Raw genomic sequence first — 22,065 nt, 5'->3', positions numbered from 1 at the left:
CTGTGCCTGCACTCCTTCCTCCCTCAACTCCAGCAGTGACCATTGGGCATTTGGCCTCGCCAGGCTCCCTTGGTACTTCGGCTCTGACTGGGTCAGACATCGCACCACCTTTGCTGTGGACTTGCAGGCCATTCGCTGCCCTCCACCCCTTCAGCTGCAGCTAGCTCCACCTCCATCCTCTGTCTCTCCAGCTCAACCTTTGCCCTCTGGATCCCTGCTTCCACCTCAGGTGGTCGTCATTGCAGCTCCGTCGCAGCCGCCAAGGTCATCAGGGTCGCTTTGCTTCATCGCCTCTCCGAATAAATGGTGGGCTCCAACTCCCATGTAGCCATTGTATCATCTGGCTGTCTTCCTTCATGGCTCCTCCCTCCAGTGATGCTGCTGTGGAGCGTAGTCCTGTCTGTGCACTGGGGTACCATCTGCCCTTCATTGTTCAAGGCCTCCTGTTGGATCACTTAACCATCTGCTCCACCCTAGATCCTCCTGGTTCTTCGTTCTCCAGCTAAGTCTCCTCCATCTATCTGCTGGCGCGAGGCTGTGCTTTCTGTTGTGACAATATCAATCCAAATGGGATTCATTGTAATTTTTAAATATGATTTTTTATTTACATGTAATCATTTAGCAAATGCTTTTAACCAAATTGATTCAAGTATGACTGACATCACAATCAAAAAAACACTTAATAAAAAGACTTTTGTCAGATTTGCTTTAGTGAAACAGTAATGAAACATGTTCATAGCACATGTGATAAACTATAACTGTGGTTATTCTGCTAGGTATCATGCACTCTTTCACAGTGATGCCATAGAAGAACTATTTTTGGTTCCCCAAACAGCCTTTCAGTAAAAAGTTCTTAAAAGAACCAATTTTCTTAGTGTGAAGAATATTTTAATAATCTAAAAAAAAACTTTTCCACTTCAAAGAACCTTTTGTGCAATGGAAAGATTCCATGGATGATAACGTTTATGTGACCATCAATGCCAAAAAAAGATCCAGCATTAACGTCAGATCTGGCAGGTCACGTCAGTCACACTCACATCAGCTGACTCCCAGGTGACTCGCGTCTAGAATACGACGCCTATCAAAGCATCCATATACAGTATAAGCTCCTCAGTATTATCAGTAGCTATCGCGTTTCTCAGGGGCTAATTACCCTCCTCCATCCCCAGCTCCTCCTCTTGTCAGTCAGGATTAGGCCTTATGATTCCCCTGAGTCAAACTAATTCTTGCAAAATGTATACATGTTAAATTATTGACATTAATTATATTTGCATATGTTGGTTCTGTTCTGTTTATCTTAAGGGGGTGTTATTGCTGTTTTCCCTGCTTTTATCCATGTAAGGCTGCATGGATGTGCAGGGAGTTCTTGCCCAGAACAGAATCATACCACCAATGCAAACTCTATGCAATTATCAATCATATTTGATGATAGTGGTCCTGACAGAACCTTTATTTTTAAGTGTGAGTGCGAACTTTACATTAACTGACTTTATACATCCACAAGAAGCATCTTAAGACCATTTGTTAAAAAAATCAATATGCAATATTGGCTCAGAAGTTAGTTATAAGTAAAATTACAGCCTGCAATAATCGGGTTCCAGAAGTACAAAACAATTGATTTTTAATGATGAGACCTACTGTGAGCTACTGTCAGTATACAGAAGGAGACAACATAAGTAATTCAGTTGAACAGCTATTTTATTTGCAAAAATAAAAAGAAACAGGTGAGTGTTCTTTAAAATGGCTAGTTTAGCAGACATAGCTTCAGTGGTAATTGTCTCTTTGTCTTTGCAGGTGCGGGAAGAGTTTAGGCTGGACAGAAGACGGCAGATGATGAAGGCTGAAGACGGACAGGAATCTCTACAGGAAATTAAATCAGGTAGGTAGCCAGGTAAGTTGAACGGTATTGATCAACAAGACCAGACAGTGATGGTATGGGGGGAGACTGATTAAATACTGTGGGTATGACAGGTATGTTGAAATGGAATTCCGGTGAAGCTGAAGGGTCTGGTGTTAATGATGGCACTGATTCTGTGACAGCTACAAGGTTGTTAATTCATGGGGAATGCCACAGTGCCTACGTTTCGTCATTTCTGCCGTCATCGAAACAGTTTTATTTGATTAGACTTGGTGGTATTCCACCCTAAACAATATACTTTCCCCATTCAGTTGACTGTCTGCAGAGGCAGTGACAAAAAAAACTCTGGCCAGAGAGAGAGGTGTGTGAAAGTGTGTGTGTGAGTGATGGTGCACCATGGTAGACGGAATGCCATGAACAGCTGTATTCAAATATTCTAGCCAGGCACACTATGTCGATTATGCCCAATAAAATAATGGTCATGGATGAATTTGGCTAACTATCCTGATCTGGGTTATTATTGTGGCAGAAAGAAACTGCCACACTTGCGCAGCGAATATCTTGGGAAGGCAGAGCAAGCTTGCCATATCCACCCCACACTTAATGTTTCTTTTCTTTTGCAGCATGTCATGATGAATTCCATCGAATGGAACTGATTCTGTTCTAAATGTATAAAATCTTGTCTTGTGATTGTTAACATGTTAAAAGTGGGATGAGTGTTATCCAGGGTGAAAAATTATTTGTCGTCTATATGTTGTCTCTAACAAAAGCTTTTTAAGGTTTCCATTCACAGGTAAAAGTCATTCAAGGATATTCATCCTACTAATCCGGGTGCTGATGTATTGTTAACTGTATAAAAAACAACAGTGTTGTTGTCTTGTTTTGTTCTTGTTGTTTTGTCTGTTTCTGCTCCATATTCTCCATGTCTACCTCTATCTATCATATATAGGTACTGTATGAGTAGAGGCTATCAGAAGATTACCTGAGATATCTTAATAGAACCAGATTGGCCTTCTGTGTGACACCTGATTGTGACAATGGAAGGATCGACGAGCACCTTAGCAGCAAAGGGGAATGGAACAGAGAGACTGAATGCTGAAGCACAGAATGAAAGGATTGAGACATGGTTTAGATTTATCAAAAGATTTATTTTGTCCATTTGTGTGATACATCTGATAGTTTTGATCCAAATATTCTTCAATGTATTCGATTTGTGATTCGATTTTGTCTTCATTGATTTGATGGATGAGTTTAAAAAGACTCAAGTGGTGGATTGGTGTATCCAAAATGGTAAATGTTTATGATAATGTCTTTATTCATATTATTTCTTTTATTATTCTTTATATATTATTATTCTTTTACATGTTGTTGTAAGATTGAGTTGGGTGTATTTTCCATCAGAAGTGAATTTGTATCAAAATATGTCTGTTTCCATCTCTGCAGACATGAGATAATGCAAAATCTGCAATATTCTCTTAAAGGTCTTAAAAGGAGTCAAAACAACACATATATTTTCATCTGTCCTTTGTCATCCTGACCTAGCCATTATACCAAATATGACATAATGAATGGCTGTTTGACCTTTTTTATTAGACCAAAATATAAGTTTAAGGGTGTTATAAACAATTTTTTACTTGATTAATTTGTTGTCTCTATAATTTTACATTTTTACTTGATAAATGTATTATTCCTTATTCATATTTGATATCTGTCATTGCTGGATTGCCTGGATCTCACTACATCAGTTTTATTATAGTAAAAGTGTAGTAACCATGTTTTGTTTTTGGTGGATTGATTATCATTTGTATAGCCACAGTTTTACTATAAATTCCATGGTTAAACTGGTTAGTGTAGCAAAATTTTATTTCAGCTAGCATTTAGCGTTTTAATTTAGTTTACCTTGATGTACTAAAATATATATTTAGTTAAAATTTATTTCATTTCAAACACCGAAAATGTTTTGTTTTTCTTTTTGAAAATGGTTTTATTTTTGGTTTGTTAAAAGTTGTTATAATAACCCTGGTATAGATCAAGAAAACAAAATGTTTTTTTAGTAATAATACAAAAATAAAAAACCTAAATCAAGGCATGATCTTTTCCTAATGCTCTTCAAAACATAGTAAGACTTTTCTTTTGAAAAACAGTACAAGTCAACGCTTTACCCATAATACATCATTCAAGATGGCGACTCCCTGATACGGCATGTGTATCAATTTCACAGCAATTGATAACGCATCTTGTTTTTCACGGAGTACACTTAATTTTTGTATTTGGTCGTCGGATAATACAGCAAAATGAAGCTTAAAGTCAAGCCCCAATCTCATAAATCAGAAAACACTTACCGCGTAAGTTTAGAGAACAACTCATGCTGGCGACTGCAGCTCATGCTTATGCATCTGACAAACATTGTAGTGTTTTACTTCATATACATATCGAAACGAACAGAGTTTTACATATTGAATTGGGTTTATACAAGTCTGTCATTTTAATAATTACATTTGAATCTGTAAAGTGCAATATATCCCTATTGTAACTCGAGGAAGTTTCCACTCACTTAAGATGTCTTAATATCTTTTATTTTCCAGTTTGTCACGTTTTCTGAAAGGCTCGCAAAAGTAAACATTGATGTCATTCATCGCATTGACAGGACTGGAAGTTATGCTGAGGTACGTAGGTCACTTAGTTTTGTTTATATCAGGTAATATAAGTCATTATTAGCAACATTATAGTATTATTTAATGTGTTTTTGATTAATTCTGCTGCATATTTTCTCAGGAGGTAGAAACCTATTTTTATGAAGCCCTGATAAAATGGAAAGACTTGAATTTGACAGACCACTTCTGTAAGTAACCACGTCCTGTGACCGTTTAATATGACAAAATACACTGTATATTATGTGTAAATTGTACATACTTTTAATTTAGTTTCTTTACATTTTCTCTATGGTCACTCTCTGTAAGGATTATTATAATTAACCGAAACCATAAATAAGCAACAACATAGTAATTCAAAATAGTGCAACACTGCTCTCTATTACTGTCATGTATATGGCATAGTGGCATGGTTTGAGTATTAATCTAATCTTCTGTTCTACAGCGAAGTTTTTTCGAGAGGTGTCAAGCAAGAGTCAGTCTTTCAACATGCTGGTGTTTCACCAAAGCGCCATTGTGGAGAGTCTGAAGACCTACCTTTCAGTAAAGAACAACATGGCTTACCAGCCTCTTCTGGAGTAAGTTCCTCTCATTCTTTCCTTTAAAATAAACAGGCCAACGAAGCCATGTTAACTTCACTCTTGCTTTCAGTCTTGTAATTCAACTGGCTCGGGACCTCCAGATGGACTTTTACCCTCACTTCTCTGACTTCTTCACCATCATCACATCTATACTGGACACACAAGACACAGAAGTGTTGGAATGGGCCTTCACATGTCTGTCGTACCTGTACAAATACCTGTGGAGGAAGATGGTGAAGGATATGGACAAGATATACTGGTGAGAAGTAGAAATAAACCTTAGTAGATTGTATTTCAGTTTATTTTGAGTCAGATTTTTGGACCTCAGTAGGATGTTCGGATTCTCAGTCATAGTGTATAGAATTATAATGTGTAATTAGTAACATTTTACAATAAGGTCTCATTATTTAAAATAAGTTAACCTGTAAACATTCAGTGTTGGGACATTTGCCACACTTTTTTCCCCCTATTGCATATTTTAGTAAATTAGGTTTCATTCTTAAGCTTAAACTCAAAATTCATCCTGTAAAAATTGTTTTTAAATTGGACATTTCGTTACCCTGAAAACGATACCTTTTATCAAGTTGGCGGGGTCTTATTACAAAATTTTTGCACTTTTATAATATATATATATATTTTTTTTATCTTGACAAAACATATCGTTGGAAAGGACTGAGACTCAGTTTCATATTTGGCCGCTGTTTTGTGATAGAAGTGATATTGTGACAGAAATATGTTAGTTTGTGACAGGAGAATGCAAATAATTCAGTGGCTTGTGGGTGTCACCCGGTGGCTATTTTTGGTATAGCACCTAAACAAAATTTGGAGCACAATTAAAGTTAACAAATGAAACATTATTGTAAAGTTACTTTTTGAAATCAGTCTTTACAGTAAACTTCTGGCGCATAAAAAGGATCACATCCGCAACTTTGCTGCTGAGAGCTTCTCTTTTTTGATGAGAAAGGTGAGTTTTTAACATCTCAGGTTGCTTTCATCATGTTCTCTGTATGGTTGCGTGCCCTCCTAAACTAATGCATCTGTCTCATGTCCAAAAGGTTACAGATTATGACGCGCTCTTCACACTCATGTTCTCCGACCTGGCAGAGCATCCTCAGAAGGCCAAAGGAGTCGGTCAGCTGATCTTTGAGATGTGTCGAGGAGTCCGTAACATGTTCCACTCCTGTGCCTCTACAGTGAGATCACATCCCAGAAAACCAAATGCATCACATATTTAACATTTGGCTTGTCAGTGTTTAACAGTAACGTTGTTGTCAGGCTCTTCCGATGGTGTTGCAGAAGCTTGGCCCAGCAGTCGGACAGGATGTTGAATTACCTTGGGATACTATCAAAGTAGCTTTGGACCACATGGCTGAGTCTTCAGCCAACTATGTTCACAAAGAACACCTGCTGGTCCTGTGGGACTCCTTACAGGTGTGAGAACCATTTTTTCTTTTCTCAAAATGAAGTATGAACTTGAATGCGCTTTTTATAAAGTGATTGTTCCCATCCTAGATGCTTATTTTACTTAAAGTACACATGAAATCAAAATTGACCTTATTTATTTTGTTAGCTGAAATTGCTAATTTTGTGGTGAGTAATTCATCCGTGCAAGTCAATCCACACAAAAAAAATTGTTTGCCTTCATAATATTCAATCAAAATCTGAAAATGCTCCTCCTCTCTGCAACGGTGCCCCTTCTCTAATGACATCAGTTTGACGGTTTGGGTTGAAAACGCTTAAACCACTCCCCTCCAATCGTTAGTCTGCTATGAGCGAGAGATGGAGAGGAGGAGCGCTAAAGTAAAACTCTGCCCTCTATTCAATATTCCGTTTCACTTTGAAATACGTCACAACACTGGAGAAAAGTCGTTTGCAACTTCCGGTTCACGGGGACTTTAATATTTAGTAATTATTCACCTGTTTAAACTGATTTAAGGAAGTGCAAACACTTTTGTTTGCTCTGTATACATGCATCATGGTCTTTTAATGGTCTTAAAAAAAAAAATATATATATATATATATATATATATATAATTTGTGTGTGTGTTTTGCAGGGCTCTCTGAAAGAAGTTCTTGGAAAGATGGAGACAAGCAATGCCGACTCGGCTAATGAACACTTGGAGAGGATTCTGTACATCTACCACACACTTGTGGAGCATCGCAAAGGAGAAAAGATCACAAAACCACAGTCTGTTTGTGAGGTTTGTATATGTGTGTTTCTCTTTCACTCAAAAGCCCTATTCGGATGTGACTAGTTTTCTAGTTACAATTCTTATCTACCTTCTAGATGTGGATTACAGAAGGTCATGTGCTGTGCTTGCATGCAACACACTTGACGTAGATATCTTTTTATAGTTTATAGAAGGTGGCTGTTTATAATAAACCGACATAAGTGAGCAGAGAAGTATCTTACCTGACACTGATATTAAAATGGCAGTTTCTGCAATTTGTCTCTATTTATTAATTTTATAATTTTATTTTTGTCGGATACCATCTATTTTGAAATGAAATGAAAGCATGCACAAGATTGGTGTGCAAAAGGTAGTTCATGTGGGTCAAAAACACATGAGAAGAAGTGTTGGGATAATACAGCATCAGAAATCAGTCATTCACATTCGGACAGGATTAGATTTCTCAGTAGGTAATTTGCTCTAGAATTTTAACTATAAGTTTGTGGGAGAAAAACACAGACGTGGCAAATTCTGATGGGATTAAAATCACAAAGTACGCCTGTGAGACACAGATTTCTCTAATGTCCTCTGGAGAAACTAGTCCTGACCGAATAGTGCTTAAGGCTGTTCTTCTTGAGTGCTGTTGCATCTCTATGTTTTTCTTCATTTTTGTTGTATTTAGACACTTCTGCAGCTAGTTCAGGCACCAGGACTGTCCTACGCCTGCTCCAGGCTGCTTTTACAAGTAGTCTCTGCTCTGTTGATGGGGGAGAATCTGTCATTACCTACCAGCAGCATCCACGAACTGGTGAAAAAGGTTTGTTTAGTGTGCACCTATACAAATGTTTGTCCATCGTGATGCGTCTCAATTTCCTGTCGACCTAATTTCCTCTCTGGTCCCTTACGCAGGTCTTCCATACTGGGATTGACAGAGACCTCATATTGTCATTTACAAAAGAGATGTTTGACATGAAACAGTTTGAGCAGGTCAGTGAAAGTCAGACTGTGGTGTGAAACAGTCTTTAAGATCAGCTTGCGTCGGTTTTAATGTTGATGTGTGTTTCTCTAGGTTTTCTTGCCCAGTTTGCTGCAGTATCTGGAGCAGCTCTTCTGCACAGAGGACGCTGTGAACCGACAGCTGGTTCTGGAACTGCTGGTTGGTCTGATTCTGTCCAAAGCTCCACCCCCAACTGATGGCTCTATGGCTTTTGAGAAGTACCCATTAGTCTTCACTGGACAGACTGTCAGGTAAGCTTGCTAATAGTCCTTCAGTGATTTGCAAGGTGGACTTTTTTTTGACCAGTTTGTGTTTTGAGGTGACAATAGAGGTGGAGTCGTGGTATCAATATCCTGCCCACACTCCCGCTCCCACAGAATCAAACGTAAACACAGCTGTCTATCATGACGTTACACGCCTTTTTTTTTTTTTTAGCATAACTAAAACCAAACTTATTGGGAAAAACGAACACTTGAACATACTTCTGCATGATAAGAACTACCTAAAATGACAGAAACCATCTTTGTAAATAAATTGTTTGAAGTGTTATTCATTTTGTTATTTGATTACATGGAGACAGCGGGGTTTGTGACCTTTTCTGCAGCCAGCCACTAGGGGGCGATCAGTCGAAATCACTTTTCAGAGCTTGTGTGGCACACTTGGGTTGACCAATCACAAATAATTGGTCCAACCAACCAATCAGAGCTTCATAGAGACAGGAACTGAACAGAACGTTACTGATAGACTGGGAAGAGAGGTGCTGCAATAATGTAAAATATGTGAAAAATAAGGTGTTTTTGAACATTCAAGCACTACCTGTTCTAGTAGACCCCAAAAACCAAATCAAGACTTTGTAAAAGGGCATAATAAAAATTGTCTTGAATTTAAATACTTCACAGATAAATACACATCGTGTAAAAATTCCAAATTCTCTTTTAGGTCAACTGGACCTGAAAAAGACCAGTCGGTCTCTGTTCCCCAGCGGATTCTTTCTCTCATAGACATCCCCATCGATCAGCCGATCTCTGACCTTTCTCATCTTTGGGCTGCACTAGTGCTCCTACCGCACGTCAGGTAAAAACTTAACTACCCACAATCCTCTGAGTGTCAAATAGCATACTGCATAAATTATATTCTTTTGCATCCTTAACCAATCAGTATTTTTATATAATCCCATTTTATAGTAAGAAATATAATTTTCTAATATTCCATTTTGCTGTATTTTGACTTCTTTAAAAATGAACTAACCGTAGGCCTTTATTCCAAACAATTCATGAATTACAACAATTTAAGTTGACAGTTAAAAGGTAAATGGTCTTTTGCTGTATAATTTGGTATTTGTGTAAATATACAACAGTTACAATGTTTTGCAGGCCATTAGAAGCATCAAGCGTTATACAAGTCGTCACTGCACTACTGAACAGGTTGCTGCAGGACGTGTGCAGTGAAACTCTGGGGCGAGGTCAGTCAAGACTCTGTCTGAATGATTCTCAAGCTGCTTCTATGGTAAATTATGTTAAACTTTGTGAGGTGTAGTTTGTTCCTAATACCATCCTTCTGTCCCTTCAGGTGGGCTGTTTGTAGCTAGACAGGCTCTAAGCACTCTGCTCAGTTTCAAGGAGACTACAGCTGTACAATCACTCCTGCCAGTAGAGCTGGTCAGAAACATCATCGAGTATGTGCTTTATTTATTTGCTCTGAATATCCCTGTAAAAAAAGCACCTTGTCTGTTAAATTAAGAAACTTGCTTTTTTGTTTGCTTGTTACAGGAAACTCCCCACTGATCTTTCAGCGCTGTTGTTAGGAGATCTGTACTACACCAGACTGGCACTCAATGGCTGCTCAGCTCAGCTGTCCAATGATTCCCTGCTGGAATTGTGCAATATACTGCATTACAATTTTTCTTCCAACATTTCCAAGGTAAGGTTTTGCTCAGTGAGGGCTGTTGTTGTTATGTGGGAATGATATAGATTTCCCACAGTCCTAAAAAAACCTGGAAATATCAGAGGATTTAAGGCCTGAAAAAGTGATATAGTTCAATTAAATCTTAATGTCATGGAAATTTCAGTGATAATTTACTTACAGCCTTTATGTATAATGCATTATGAAGGTGTTCATAATATATGCTATAATGCATTATATCTTTTCATAAATAATAGTAACCAGTTAAAATAGTAAAATTAATAAAAATGTTCTTGTTAGTTCATAGTGCATAAACATGACATATATATATATATATATATATATATATATATATATATATATATATATATATATATAATGTTCATCACTAATCACTGGAAAAGTCATGGGAAAATGTAAAAGAAAATTAATTGCTCATAATCTGTGCGGACCCTGCTATGAATATTCAGATTCTGAAGGATCAATTTGTCCTTGTCTTCCACAGATTCGTTTGCTGACCCTCAGAATATTGTCAAACTTTGAGGCTGACCTTCCTAAACGAGCAGAGGTACCATTTGTGAGATTTTCCAACAGCAATGGCTGTGAAAAACACATGCATGTATTTATTAATAAGTCATGTCTTCTTCAGGGAGAGGAGAGCTCAAATGCGCAGACGGTGTTCGCCGTGTGTCTGCAGGCAGAGCAGGTCCCGGCCACAGTGCAGGACTACAGGGAGAAACTACTACATCTTCGTAAACTCCGTCATGACCTGGTGCAGCACTGTCTGCCTAACGGACCTTTCCATGAGGTAGCTAATGCATTTTACTCCATATCATAAATGAAATAATTTTTGAAAGCTTTGTTTTGTGCTATAAATATGTTTGTGTGTTTTACAGGTTCCTCTTCGATATCTTATTGCAATGCTGTTTGTCAATTTCCGACCTCTTTGGGATGCTGTTATTGAACTGTTGGTGTAAGTGTGGAACTTATGGCCATTTTTGATCTTTTGCCTTTAAATCTTCATGTACCCTCATAACCCTCAAGGTTATGTCTTCAGCATTATTCTCTATTTCTCTGTATTATTTCTATCTTTGAGTTTTGGTTTAATATGCTTTCATCTGCTCAGGTCGCATGCTAAAGAAATGGACAACAAATCTTTTTGGAATGTTTATTATGAACATCTGGAAATGGTTGCTGGTCTTGCTGGTGAGTTCTCGTTGATGAAGCATTCTAGACGAGTCAAATTTATTTGTTAGCACTTCATACAATACATATTGTTTCAAAGCAGCTTCACATTAATAAACAGGAAAATAAGTGTTGTATAATTCATCAATTATGAAACAACTTCTATTTCAGCTGTAAAGCGCTCTAAAGAACAACGTCATTCATCTTAATTTAGTTCAATGCTGTTTCAATTCAGCTCAGTAACTCTGTCAATGTTGCAAAGTTAAATTATGAAAACAGCTCTACAAAAGGCAATAGTGTCATCATCCAGATCAATTCAGTTCCCATTTGATAGTGTCAGTGCAGTTAAATATCAGTGTGATTAATATTATTGAATATTAATTGTCTTTTGTTCCAAGTGTTGTCTTTTTTTTAAAGGGTTAGTTCACCCAAAAAAAATAATTACTCACCCTCATGTAGTTCCACACACGTAAGACCTTTGTTCATCTTCAGAACATAAATTAAGATATTTTTGATAAAATCCAATGGCTCAGTGAGGCCTCAATGACAGCAAGATAATTAACACTTTCAAATGGACAGAAATGCATATTTAAAACAGTTCATGTGACTACAGTGCTTCAACCTTAATGTTATGAAGTGACGACAATACTTTTTTGTGCGGCAAAAAAACAAAATAACGACTTTATTCAACAATATCTAGTGATGGGCGATTTCAAAACACTGCTTCATGAAGCTTTACGAATCTTTTGTTTCGAATCATTGGTTAGGAGCGTGTATCAAACTGCCAAAGTCACGTGATTTCAGTAAACGAGGCTTTGTTGCATCATAAGTGTTTCGAAATGTTTCGAAATTTCAATGGTTCACGTGACTTTGTCAGTTTGATACATGTTCCAAACCACTGATTCAAAACAAAAGATTTGCAAAGCTTAATCGCCCATCACTAGATATTATTGAATAAAGTCTTTTTTTTTTTTTTTTGTGCACATAAAGTATTCTCGTCACTTCATTACATTAAGGTTGAACCACTGTAGTCACATGAACTGTTTTAAATATGTCTTAAGTACCTTTCCGGTCATTCGCAAGTGTTAATTATCATACTGTCTCTAATGGAGGCCTCACTTAGCCTTCGGATTTTATAAAAAATATCTTAATTTGTGTTCCGAAGATGAACGAAGGTCTCACAGGTGTGGAAAGACATGAGGGTGAGTCATTAATGACAGAATTTTCATTTTTGGGTCTGTTATGAATCTTGATTTTCAGAGGAAGATCTCCGGGCAGATGATGATGATGACGATGATGAAGGAGGTGGTGGAAAACATCAAGCCACAAAGCAGCTTAGAGGTCCAGGGACCAGCGTGATCGAGAGCGGGGACATGGGAGTTTTGTTTCTGGAAGAGCTGGACAAGGTGCTGAATCCCACTGAGCGAACAGACTTCACAAACTTCCGTGGCTTGCTTTGGCAAGCCATGTCCAAGTTTCCAGAAAGAGTGGAGCCACGCAGCCGAGAGCTCAGCCCATTACTGCTGCGCTTCATCAGGTGTGTATGAGCTTCATGGCATCAACCTATTTGTGTCTCTAGAAAGTTTTCCATGACTGCCTTTTCTCTTTGGTCTTTGTGTTCACAGTAATGAGTTCTACCCATCTGACCTGCTAATGGCTCCCACTCAGGACCTCATGAAGAAAAGCAGCTCTTCATCAGAGCAGGAAATGGGTGAAGATGAAGATGCTGAAATGGAAGATGATGAAGAAAAGGTGGAAGTTTCCAAACAATCCAAGAAGAAGAGGCCAAGAAGAGCAGCAGCCAAGTAAGAGATGATCTTCTCTTCTAACATCCGTCTTTGTTCTCTAGTTACCTACTTGAAGAACTTACACAAACTAGATGTGCATATCTAATATACCAGAAAGACAAGCATTCGTTTGTTTCTCATCAGAATCTGTGTTTTTGTTTCAGGCAGCTCATTTCTCACTTGAAGGTCTTTTCCAAATTCACCAACCCAAAATCTTTATACATGGAGGCAAATCTGAGTGAGCTGTACACCCAGGTATGGTTTCCCAGCTTTGTTTCAAAGCTATTTCTGCTTATCAATACTTGTTGAACGGCCAGCTGAGACTAATTCTTTCTATAAACCCACAGCTCCTGTGCCATAAAGATCAACAAATCCAGAAAATAGCACTTGACTGTTTGATGACATACAAAGACCCAAATATTCTCCCTTACAAGTAAGACCTGTAACACAAAGCACCAAAAGACCCTTTCCCTCCTCTTCTTTCTTTCTTTTTTCAGTAATAACTCTATATTATACAGTAACTAGGTCAGTTTGTGAATAGAATGCTTTATATCCAGAGCTGAGACTGATGGTATCTTCCAACAGACTTCTTTGGTTACCTTACTCTCACTGCTGGCATACCGGAATGTACCAATTGCCTCAGGAAGTCTATTATGATTTCATATCTCTGGATTCATTTCACATCTCTGAGTTACTTTGAGCCACTTTTGTCATTTGGTGCAGGGAAAACAAATACCTAGAGGCAACCCTCACTGACCTAATTTTAAGCCTGTTATCAAAGATGGCTTTTCTCCAACCTCAAACTTGCTGTGAAGATGCTTTAAACAAGTTTTAAACATTTTCTATTTGTGTATACGTTTTGTATTACTCATTTTTTGGGGTTTATTAGTATGATGGCTTAAAGCTGCACTGTGAAAACTTTTTTAAACATTGCTGCAGCAGCGGTGTTCCCCAGGGCTTTGTTTTAGGTCCATAAAGATTGTCGATTTGTCACTGTTTACAGAGAGAATCTGGTGAGACTTCTGGATGACAAGAATTTTAAAGATGAGATTGTCCATTTCAACATTGCAGAAGAAGGAGCTGTGGTACTTTCGTCACACAGACCCCAACTCATTCCCATGCTTATGAGGTGTGTGCTTACACACAATGCATATTAATAAAATCAGTGCTTCACTGTTTTTTCTTCTCTGAGTGTGAATTTTATGTGCTTGCAATTAGTATTTTTTATTTATTCTTACAGGATACTGTACGGGAGGATGTGCTCTAGGGTTGGTAATAGGTTTCAGAGTAAGGCGAGCACGTCTTCACGCTCCTCCATAGTGCTGCGCTTCCTGGCGGGCTGTCTGCCAGAGGAGTTGGGCATGTTTATAGATCTTCTTCTGGAGCCTGTTCGTCATCACGCTGAAGGTAACAACTTAAAGCTTATTAGAATTATTAAATCCTAACAAAACCTCCTAACATACACCTTATAATTACCTTTTGGCAGTTCATTAGATTAAGGGTGTGTTCATTCTTGTTGTCTGGTTCTCTTGGTTTTTTTAAGACCAAAAAAGAAAATGATACATTTAGTGCTGGTTTTCTTGATATTCACACTGTCATTTTTAACACTTAATCGAAGATACAGAACAAACGACAATAAAAAAAAATCTGCTTTTATGATGTATGTTTTGCGACGGAACTTCCCGAACATCCAAAACAATGCTGTGTGATGGGCTAAATGAGCTTGTTGTATCTGCATACATATGATTGTTTTTTTTTACCATTGCGTACGTATGATTGTGTTTTCATTTAGTTTTTTGAACTCATGAAGAGCTTATAAAATATCGTTGAGTCAAAATACTGCCAGGAATTCCTCCGTCTCACACATAAACAAAGATCAGCTTCATATTTAAATCAAACCCCCGTTTTCAGTTTGCTTGTTTGGTGTGCACCAAGGTTTGGATGGAAGCATTCACACTTATTCAAATGAACCCCACTAACAGAGCAAATGCACCAGAGATTGTTTTAATCGAACCAAACCTGTCAAGTGTGAACACACCCTAAGATATGCATTTGTGTTTGAGATTGCAAACACATACTGTTTGATTTAAGCAACACACTACAAGGGGCTGTGCTATATTTTTAATATAGCCACTAAAAAGCACATTAACAGTGTTATCTTAGTATTATTTTGGTACTATTATAGTATGTATTCATATTTTGAATTAATTAGCTGTTATTTTCATTTTTCATTCATTTTAATTTAAGTTTTAGTAATTTTGTTGTGGTTTTGTCATCTAATAGTTACTTTTTTTATTTTATTTCAGCTTTATTTCAATTCAGGATTTTGAATAGCTTAAGTTTTAATTAAAATAACAACATTGATTGTAAATTCTTAATTACCACATAATAAAATTAAGGATATAAAATTGATTTTCAACATTATTTTTTTAAGCAATTTAAATACATTTCATTATGATTGCACAATATATCGGTACCATACTGATTATTTTCGATATTTGAGTATTATTGTTGTTGGTCGATATTGGATTCTTCATCATTCGTGGCTATTTCTCTTATTTGGACCATTAATTAATTTAATATTGGACCATTATCACAAATTACACTTTAAGTTTGTAAAAAAATATTTAGGTTATTTGCAGAATTTGAAAACTTAAATGACAAACAATAGTGCACTCATGTCCATATAGGCAACATACTTGAGCTTTAATAAATGAACACTTTTTTTTGTGAGAAGCTACCAACAGATTTTTCTTAAAGATGGATCAGAAGCAAGCATTGATTTTAGAAAATGAATAATTTGTTGCTTGCAGGAGCATGCCTGGCCGCGGTAGATCGAGCCATAGGTGAAACGAACCTGTCTGCTGTTCTCCCTCTGGGTCGTCAGCACAGCCTGCTCAACACCATAGAGTTGCTCATCAAGAAACTAGGTCATCTCATCCAAATCTACCTGCCCAAAGTTTTGCAGATCTTGCTGTGCATCACATCCTCTGTGTCATTTGTACTGGATCACAGAGAGCAGGTGAGCTGAATGCAAAAACATCCTCATTAATTCTTTAACTTTATATACAAACTGAAATATTGCATTTAATTGTGTAGATTATGAAATATTGCTGGAGTTCCTCTTTAAAGATAACAACTAGAGGGTTTTCTTTTGTATTTTTGTGTGTTCTGTGGTGGATGAATCTATTTTTGTGCTGATGATGTCAAGAGCTCACTGTTCATTATGTTTGTTTAGCTCAAGCCTGGTTGCATCAATCCTCTGAAGAACTTGCGTCGTCTGGGGATTCTGCGCATAAAAGACTTCTTTGATGGCTTTGAGTGTTACAACTTCACTGCAGATGAGCTGGACGCTGTCTTCCAAGCCATGGTGTGGCCTCAGGTGTGTGTGTAAGAGAGAAATCTGATGAGATAGCTTTAGTAAATTACACTATATAACTTTGGCCCTCTAGCGGTTAAAAAAAACAAAACATTCACTACTAGGCTTAAGAGATATAACCAGTTTAAATGTAACAGATCTCAAGCTGACTAGCTGAAGATGTTACTGTAACTATAGACATTTTACTTCCTTGAAAATAAATAAATTCCAGCACATCGGTTTATACAACAACAATAATGAAATGATTAAGCTGTCTACAAATTAGAAAAAGAACTCATTTTATTTACGAATCTGATTTGTGTGCTGATGCAGTCTCGATATATTTAAATGTGGATTGGAATCGGTACAGATTCAGTAAGTAACCTAGATGACCTGGTTGTGTTTCGTTTATTAGGTGTGCCGTTTGCCCACTGAAAGCACGTATGCACCATCGCCCCTCCTGAAAGTCATCCATGTGTGGACCCAAAACGCTAGGTAAGACAGGCCTCTCATAGAAAAATGAATCAGCGTATGAATGGAAGTACTGCCTTTCTGTTAAAATACCCAGGCTTCTTTTTATTTTTACTCCTGAGCACAGTTTTTGACACCATTGTCAACAGATTTTATTGCTGATTTAAAATGTTATTGTAATGCACTCTTAATTTAATCTAAATGTATTTTCTCTCTGTCAGATTTTTCCCGTTGCTTGCTAAGCAGAGACCTGGCCACCCTGAATGTGATGTCCTGCTCAATGTTTTTGCTCTGTTATCCTCCAAAAACGCGTCTGCCGTCACAGTGGCCATGGTGATGGACATAGCCGAGACCTTGCTGACTGCTCCAGACTTTGAACCCAAGGAGAATGAGGCAGAGTTGATTGTGAATGACTGTGTGATACCTGAAAGCTGTGATGTATCAGGTACTGACAGTGGGTGTTGATGATTATGCTGGAGGACCCACAATTCTTTGCATATTTTACATCCCTGTTTCTTTTCTTTGGGTAGATCCTCTGACTATCGGCTGCCGTCTGCTACTTCCTCACATCCCAGCACTGCTGCAGTACCTCGGCGGAGTCGTGCGCAACTCTGAACGCCTGAAAAAGAAAAAATTCAGAGTTCAAGTCAGCAAAGAGCTCAACATCCTTTCAAAGTATGTTCATATATCTCTGTTTATATGTAAAGGCAGCTTAAAGAGCCATTCACACTAAGGACGATTACTATAACGATAAAGTTTTAATAGTCAAACTAATTATATGAGAATAGCGAAGTCCTCATCACAATTATAACGATATAGAGAAACAATTTTTTTCTAGCTGGTGAACAATAAAAACAAGCCAGAATCCATCAGATCCCATGGTCCTTCAGAAATCATTCTAATATGCTGATTTGGGGCTCAAGAAACATTTATTATCATCAATGTTGAAAATGCTTGTGTTGCTTATATTTTTGAGGATAAAAAAAGGAATTAAAATTGATCAAAAGTGACACTAAATACATTTCTGTTATAAGAAAATGCTGTTCTTGAACTTTCTATTCATCAAAGAATCTTGAAAAAGAAGTTATCAGGTTTCCACAAAAATATTTTGCAGCACTGCCATTTTCAGCATTGATAATAATAAAAAAATGCTGCCATGTGCAATGCAGTAAATTACAGCCTTCGTTGTGTTCCAGGATCAGCAGATTTGTGACTGAAAAAGGACAGAGTGCAACATTAACTGGTTTGCTTCTACCTTACCTTCACAAACCCAAAACTGCACAGGTACGCTCCTCATGTCAGTACATAATGTATATTAATATTTTAGTGTTTTAGATCTCAAATAATTTTATTTTCTTATTTACTTGTTTTCTTTCAGGAAACAGAGTTGGATATCCTGGGTACTGTGCAGAACCTGCTGAGACAGTGTTCAGACCCCAGCGTGTTCCTCAAGCCTCTCAGCAAACTTTTCTCCACCATCCACAACAGACTTTCACGTCAGGCTCTGTGTGAAGTGTTCCAGGTCATTTTCTGCATCTCCAGACACTTTTAACACCACTTTAATATATTTCAAAACTCTTTCCGACTGATGATATCTCTCCCCACAGGCTCTGTCAGACATGGACAGTGAACTGAAATACATCACAGACATTGTCTTTGAGGTAAATGTCCATTGAGGTAATCAGAAACCGCTTTAGCTTTGTTTCTTCCAGACATGTTTGTATTTGACTGGATCCCCTCTCTTCTCCAGCTCAACGCATTTGACAGCCGCCATCTAGACGAGATTCACTTTGACGTGCGTCTCATGGCGTTCCAGAAGGCCACCAAGCACATTAAAGAGATGAGTACGCTGGATATGAGATACCTGACCGCTGTCATGCACAACTGCTTCCATTCATTAGAGGTGACCATCAAGATTTGAGATTCTTGTGATGTTACTATTAGCATCGAAGATCTCATTTCATGTGTATCTTTTTGTCTTGCCCTGCTTTGAGTTTTAAATGCTTTTTGTGTGTTTCTGAGACAGATCGGCGACATGTCTCTGGCAGACAGCGCCACCATGTGTTTGTCAGCCATAATAGCACAGCTCTCAGAAATCGGATGCCCAGAGGCCGAATACAAGGAGATTGTGCAGTACACGATACTGGATGCACTGCAAAAGGGTTTGAAGAGCAAGACTGAGGTGAAAATGAGCGACGTGTCAGCTTACATTAATTACAGCACTGCTCTATGTACATTCCACATGCATTTGACACATTCATATTTTTTTTTTTCCAGAGTGTACGAAATGAATACACTACGATTCTGGCCTGCCTGGTGAAGACATTTCCAAACCGATCAGAGTTTCGCGATCTGGTTCAGCTGACGGCTTATACTGATCTTGAAGCAGATTTCTTTGAGCTTATGAAGCACATACAGGTAACGTCAGGACTCTTTATCAAAACTCATCAGTTAGACTCAAAACCAAACACATCATAAATCGTCAATTGGCTGGAGCTTGGAGAAAAAGGGGCCCAAATATTTAATATTATGTAGTTTAATAGTATGTAAGTGCACTCCTTGATGAAACAAGCTTATTTTACTCTCTGCATAATGGAGCTCAAAACAGTTTTAGTAGTTCTCATTAGAGTAAACCGTTTGTATAGAAAAATATGTGTATAGTATATAGCAATTAAATGAAAATATTAATAAACATCATATATATATATATATATATATGTATGTATGTATGTATGTGACCCTGGACCACAAAACGTAAGTCGTAAGTCGCACGGGTATATTTGTAGCAAAAGCCAACAATACATTGTATGGGTCAAAATGATTGATTTTCGGTAAATATATCAAAAATGTATTTTTGTGAGTGAATATGCATTGCTAAGGACTTCATTTGGACAACTTTAAAGGCAGATTTTCAAATAGTTGTATTGCGGCCAAATATTGTCCTATCCTAACAAACCATACATCAGTGGAAAGCTTTAATTAGATTTATATAAAAATAAAAAAAAAGACCCTTATAACTGGTTTTGTGGTCCAGGGTCATATATATATATATATATATATATATATACATTGCCACTTTGACTCTTATTTAAAAATTGTGAAGCATAAAACAGTCTGTTTTTTTTAGGTTTACAGAAGGGGTCGAGCGCTCAGGAAATTTGCCAGGCAGCTGACCGAGGGCCAGATTGTGATGTCGTCACGCTCAATGCAGAATTACATCATGCCCTACGCCATGATCGTTCTAGTTGATGAAAAACTGTTAAAGGTTGTTACTTATGTCTGGTGATATTTTTAACTATTCCAATTATGTCACCATCCTGATTGTTGTGTGTTTTTAATGGATCAATTCTTTGTGTTCCCAGTATGAACCCATGAGAACAGCTGCCATAGAAGTTATTGGTGCTGTGTGCAAACGCTTGACCTGGTCCAAGTACTTGTTCTACGTCAAACACTTCGTCCATATTTTACAGTCTGGAGTAGCTGAGCAGAAACTGTCTGTCAGGTAGGCTTGCTGAGGTAGTCGGTGTTACACTGTGTTTGGCCGTATACCAGTGACATTACTTGCACAACTTGGCCTTTTTTTTTATAGGAGTAAAAACCAATTAGTTTAGTTAGACAATGGATGCTACTATTATAAACTGAAAGCATCTGCTCATTCGCAGCAGGAGTCAGATTTTACTTATCATGTGATGACAGTAAGGAGAGATGACTGATATCTTGTAAAATGTGTGGTCAGTACCGCCTCTCCCTATACACTGTACACATGATCACAAAGTGAAAAGCGAGCGTGCATTCAAAAGCGATTTCAATACCCCATGTATTAATAGAGGTTCCCTGATGCCCGCAAATTATATACAATATTTTCTCCCCAAAAAGAATTTCCTCAACATCCTCTTGAGCATGTGTGCCTTTCCTGTGATGTTTTTTGTCTCGTTTATGATGCTGAAAGACTTTCTGACTCTTTTCATTGGTGTAGTTTGTTGCTGACTGTTCTTGATGCGTTCCACTTTGACCATGAGACTCTCAGTAAAGAAATCGAGGCGGCCAAAAACAGGGAAACCGAAGGTGAGAATGTGTCACAACAGTCACATTATACTTCCTGTTAACCTACACAGTGCTTAACTTGACCAACATAATCTATCAACTTCAGAGCCCAGTGTTGTGGTGGAAGAGGAAGAGGCCGAGGCAGCAGAAACCATGGACACAGATGAAAGTGATGCTGAAGATGCCATGGAAACCGATGAGGCTGAAGCAGTCGTTTCCACAGTAATGGATGCTGAGACGGAAGACCCTGCTAAACCAAAAGGCAAAGAGAGCCAAGTGAAGAAAGTGGCTCCTGTTGTCAACAGTGGGCTTCCACAGAGTAAACAGGATCTAGAAGCACTCGTTTCCTCCATTCATCACACGCTCATTCAGACCGTCCTGCCTAAACTTCACAAGTGCCTCACTGCGAAGGTGTGAACTCATTCATCATACCTTTATTTAATGAATATAGTTTAGAGTAGAGCAAGACTGAAGACTTGTAGTGGACTAAATTTCTACAAAGGATGTATAGTGATGTCCGTAGGGGATATTTGTTTTTACTGACCCTAAAAGTCCAATTAAACCATCAAAATATGAGGACAATATTTTATAGGCTTTTAATATTTTAAATTTAAAGGAAGAATGAAACACTAAACTTGGTTAAGGTATTTACCTTACAAAATTATTTGGCAAAAAAGGGCAAACTAGAGCTTATTTTACTATGCAAAAAAATGCTTTGAAAAACAAAAGCTCACAGCAATAAGCATTCATTGACTACAACATAATCAGTTATTAATATTTCATTGGTTCTCTCTTGTTTTTGCATGTTGTTCATGACAGCCTGGCCAAAAATGATGGTGGCACAATTTGGCATGTTTCAATGCTTTATCACAAATAAAACAATTGACTCCAAGCACAACTCTGCAATATTCTTACAAAATTTTTAACAATTTTTTAATAATATCTGAAAAAAGAGTGAAGATGACCATTTTCCTAAGCCAGACATCACTTTTGGCCACTACTGTAACTAACAATTGACAACTAACAGTTGATTCCATTAATTTGGTGTTAATTTGTTCTT

General features: G+C 37.7%; 1 protein-coding gene across 2 annotated transcripts in view; it reads left to right on the top strand.

Moving 5' to 3' along the window:
• utp20 (UTP20 small subunit processome component) overlaps positions 1-22,065 on the top strand; it is a 56,404-nt gene that overhangs the window by 23,495 nt on the left and 10,844 nt on the right. The window contains exons 2-42 of one of the 2 annotated variants that reach the window (XM_048156762.1): positions 1,795-2,984; positions 4,444-4,524; positions 4,634-4,700; positions 4,955-5,087; positions 5,161-5,349; positions 5,973-6,054; positions 6,146-6,283; positions 6,366-6,521; positions 7,145-7,291; positions 7,944-8,078; positions 8,171-8,248; positions 8,331-8,509; positions 9,198-9,332; positions 9,632-9,720; positions 9,828-9,933; positions 10,028-10,178; positions 10,666-10,728; positions 10,810-10,968; positions 11,057-11,133; positions 11,287-11,366; positions 12,606-12,882; positions 12,971-13,150; positions 13,297-13,387; positions 13,480-13,565; positions 14,136-14,261; positions 14,373-14,539; positions 15,946-16,154; positions 16,371-16,514; positions 16,906-16,985; positions 17,183-17,406; positions 17,492-17,636; positions 18,158-18,245; positions 18,340-18,483; positions 18,569-18,622; positions 18,712-18,864; positions 18,988-19,143; positions 19,239-19,379; positions 20,089-20,226; positions 20,324-20,463; positions 20,938-21,026; positions 21,112-21,416. In XM_048156762.1, coding sequence (XP_048012719.1) covers positions 2,982-2,984; positions 4,444-4,524; positions 4,634-4,700; positions 4,955-5,087; positions 5,161-5,349; positions 5,973-6,054; positions 6,146-6,283; positions 6,366-6,521; positions 7,145-7,291; positions 7,944-8,078; positions 8,171-8,248; positions 8,331-8,509; positions 9,198-9,332; positions 9,632-9,720; positions 9,828-9,933; positions 10,028-10,178; positions 10,666-10,728; positions 10,810-10,968; positions 11,057-11,133; positions 11,287-11,366; positions 12,606-12,882; positions 12,971-13,150; positions 13,297-13,387; positions 13,480-13,565; positions 14,136-14,261; positions 14,373-14,539; positions 15,946-16,154; positions 16,371-16,514; positions 16,906-16,985; positions 17,183-17,406; positions 17,492-17,636; positions 18,158-18,245; positions 18,340-18,483; positions 18,569-18,622; positions 18,712-18,864; positions 18,988-19,143; positions 19,239-19,379; positions 20,089-20,226; positions 20,324-20,463; positions 20,938-21,026; positions 21,112-21,416 — 5,385 coding nt within the window. In that variant the 5' untranslated portion in view covers positions 1,795-2,981. The other variant, XM_048156761.1, reaches the window with a different exon arrangement.

Source organism: Megalobrama amblycephala, linkage group LG14, assembly GCF_018812025.1.
Source record: "Megalobrama amblycephala isolate DHTTF-2021 linkage group LG14, ASM1881202v1, whole genome shotgun sequence".
Taxonomy (NCBI): domain Eukaryota; kingdom Metazoa; phylum Chordata; class Actinopteri; order Cypriniformes; family Xenocyprididae; genus Megalobrama; species Megalobrama amblycephala.
The sequence above is the reverse complement of the archived record's forward strand: the minus strand, read 5'-3'. Positions and strand labels throughout refer to the sequence as shown.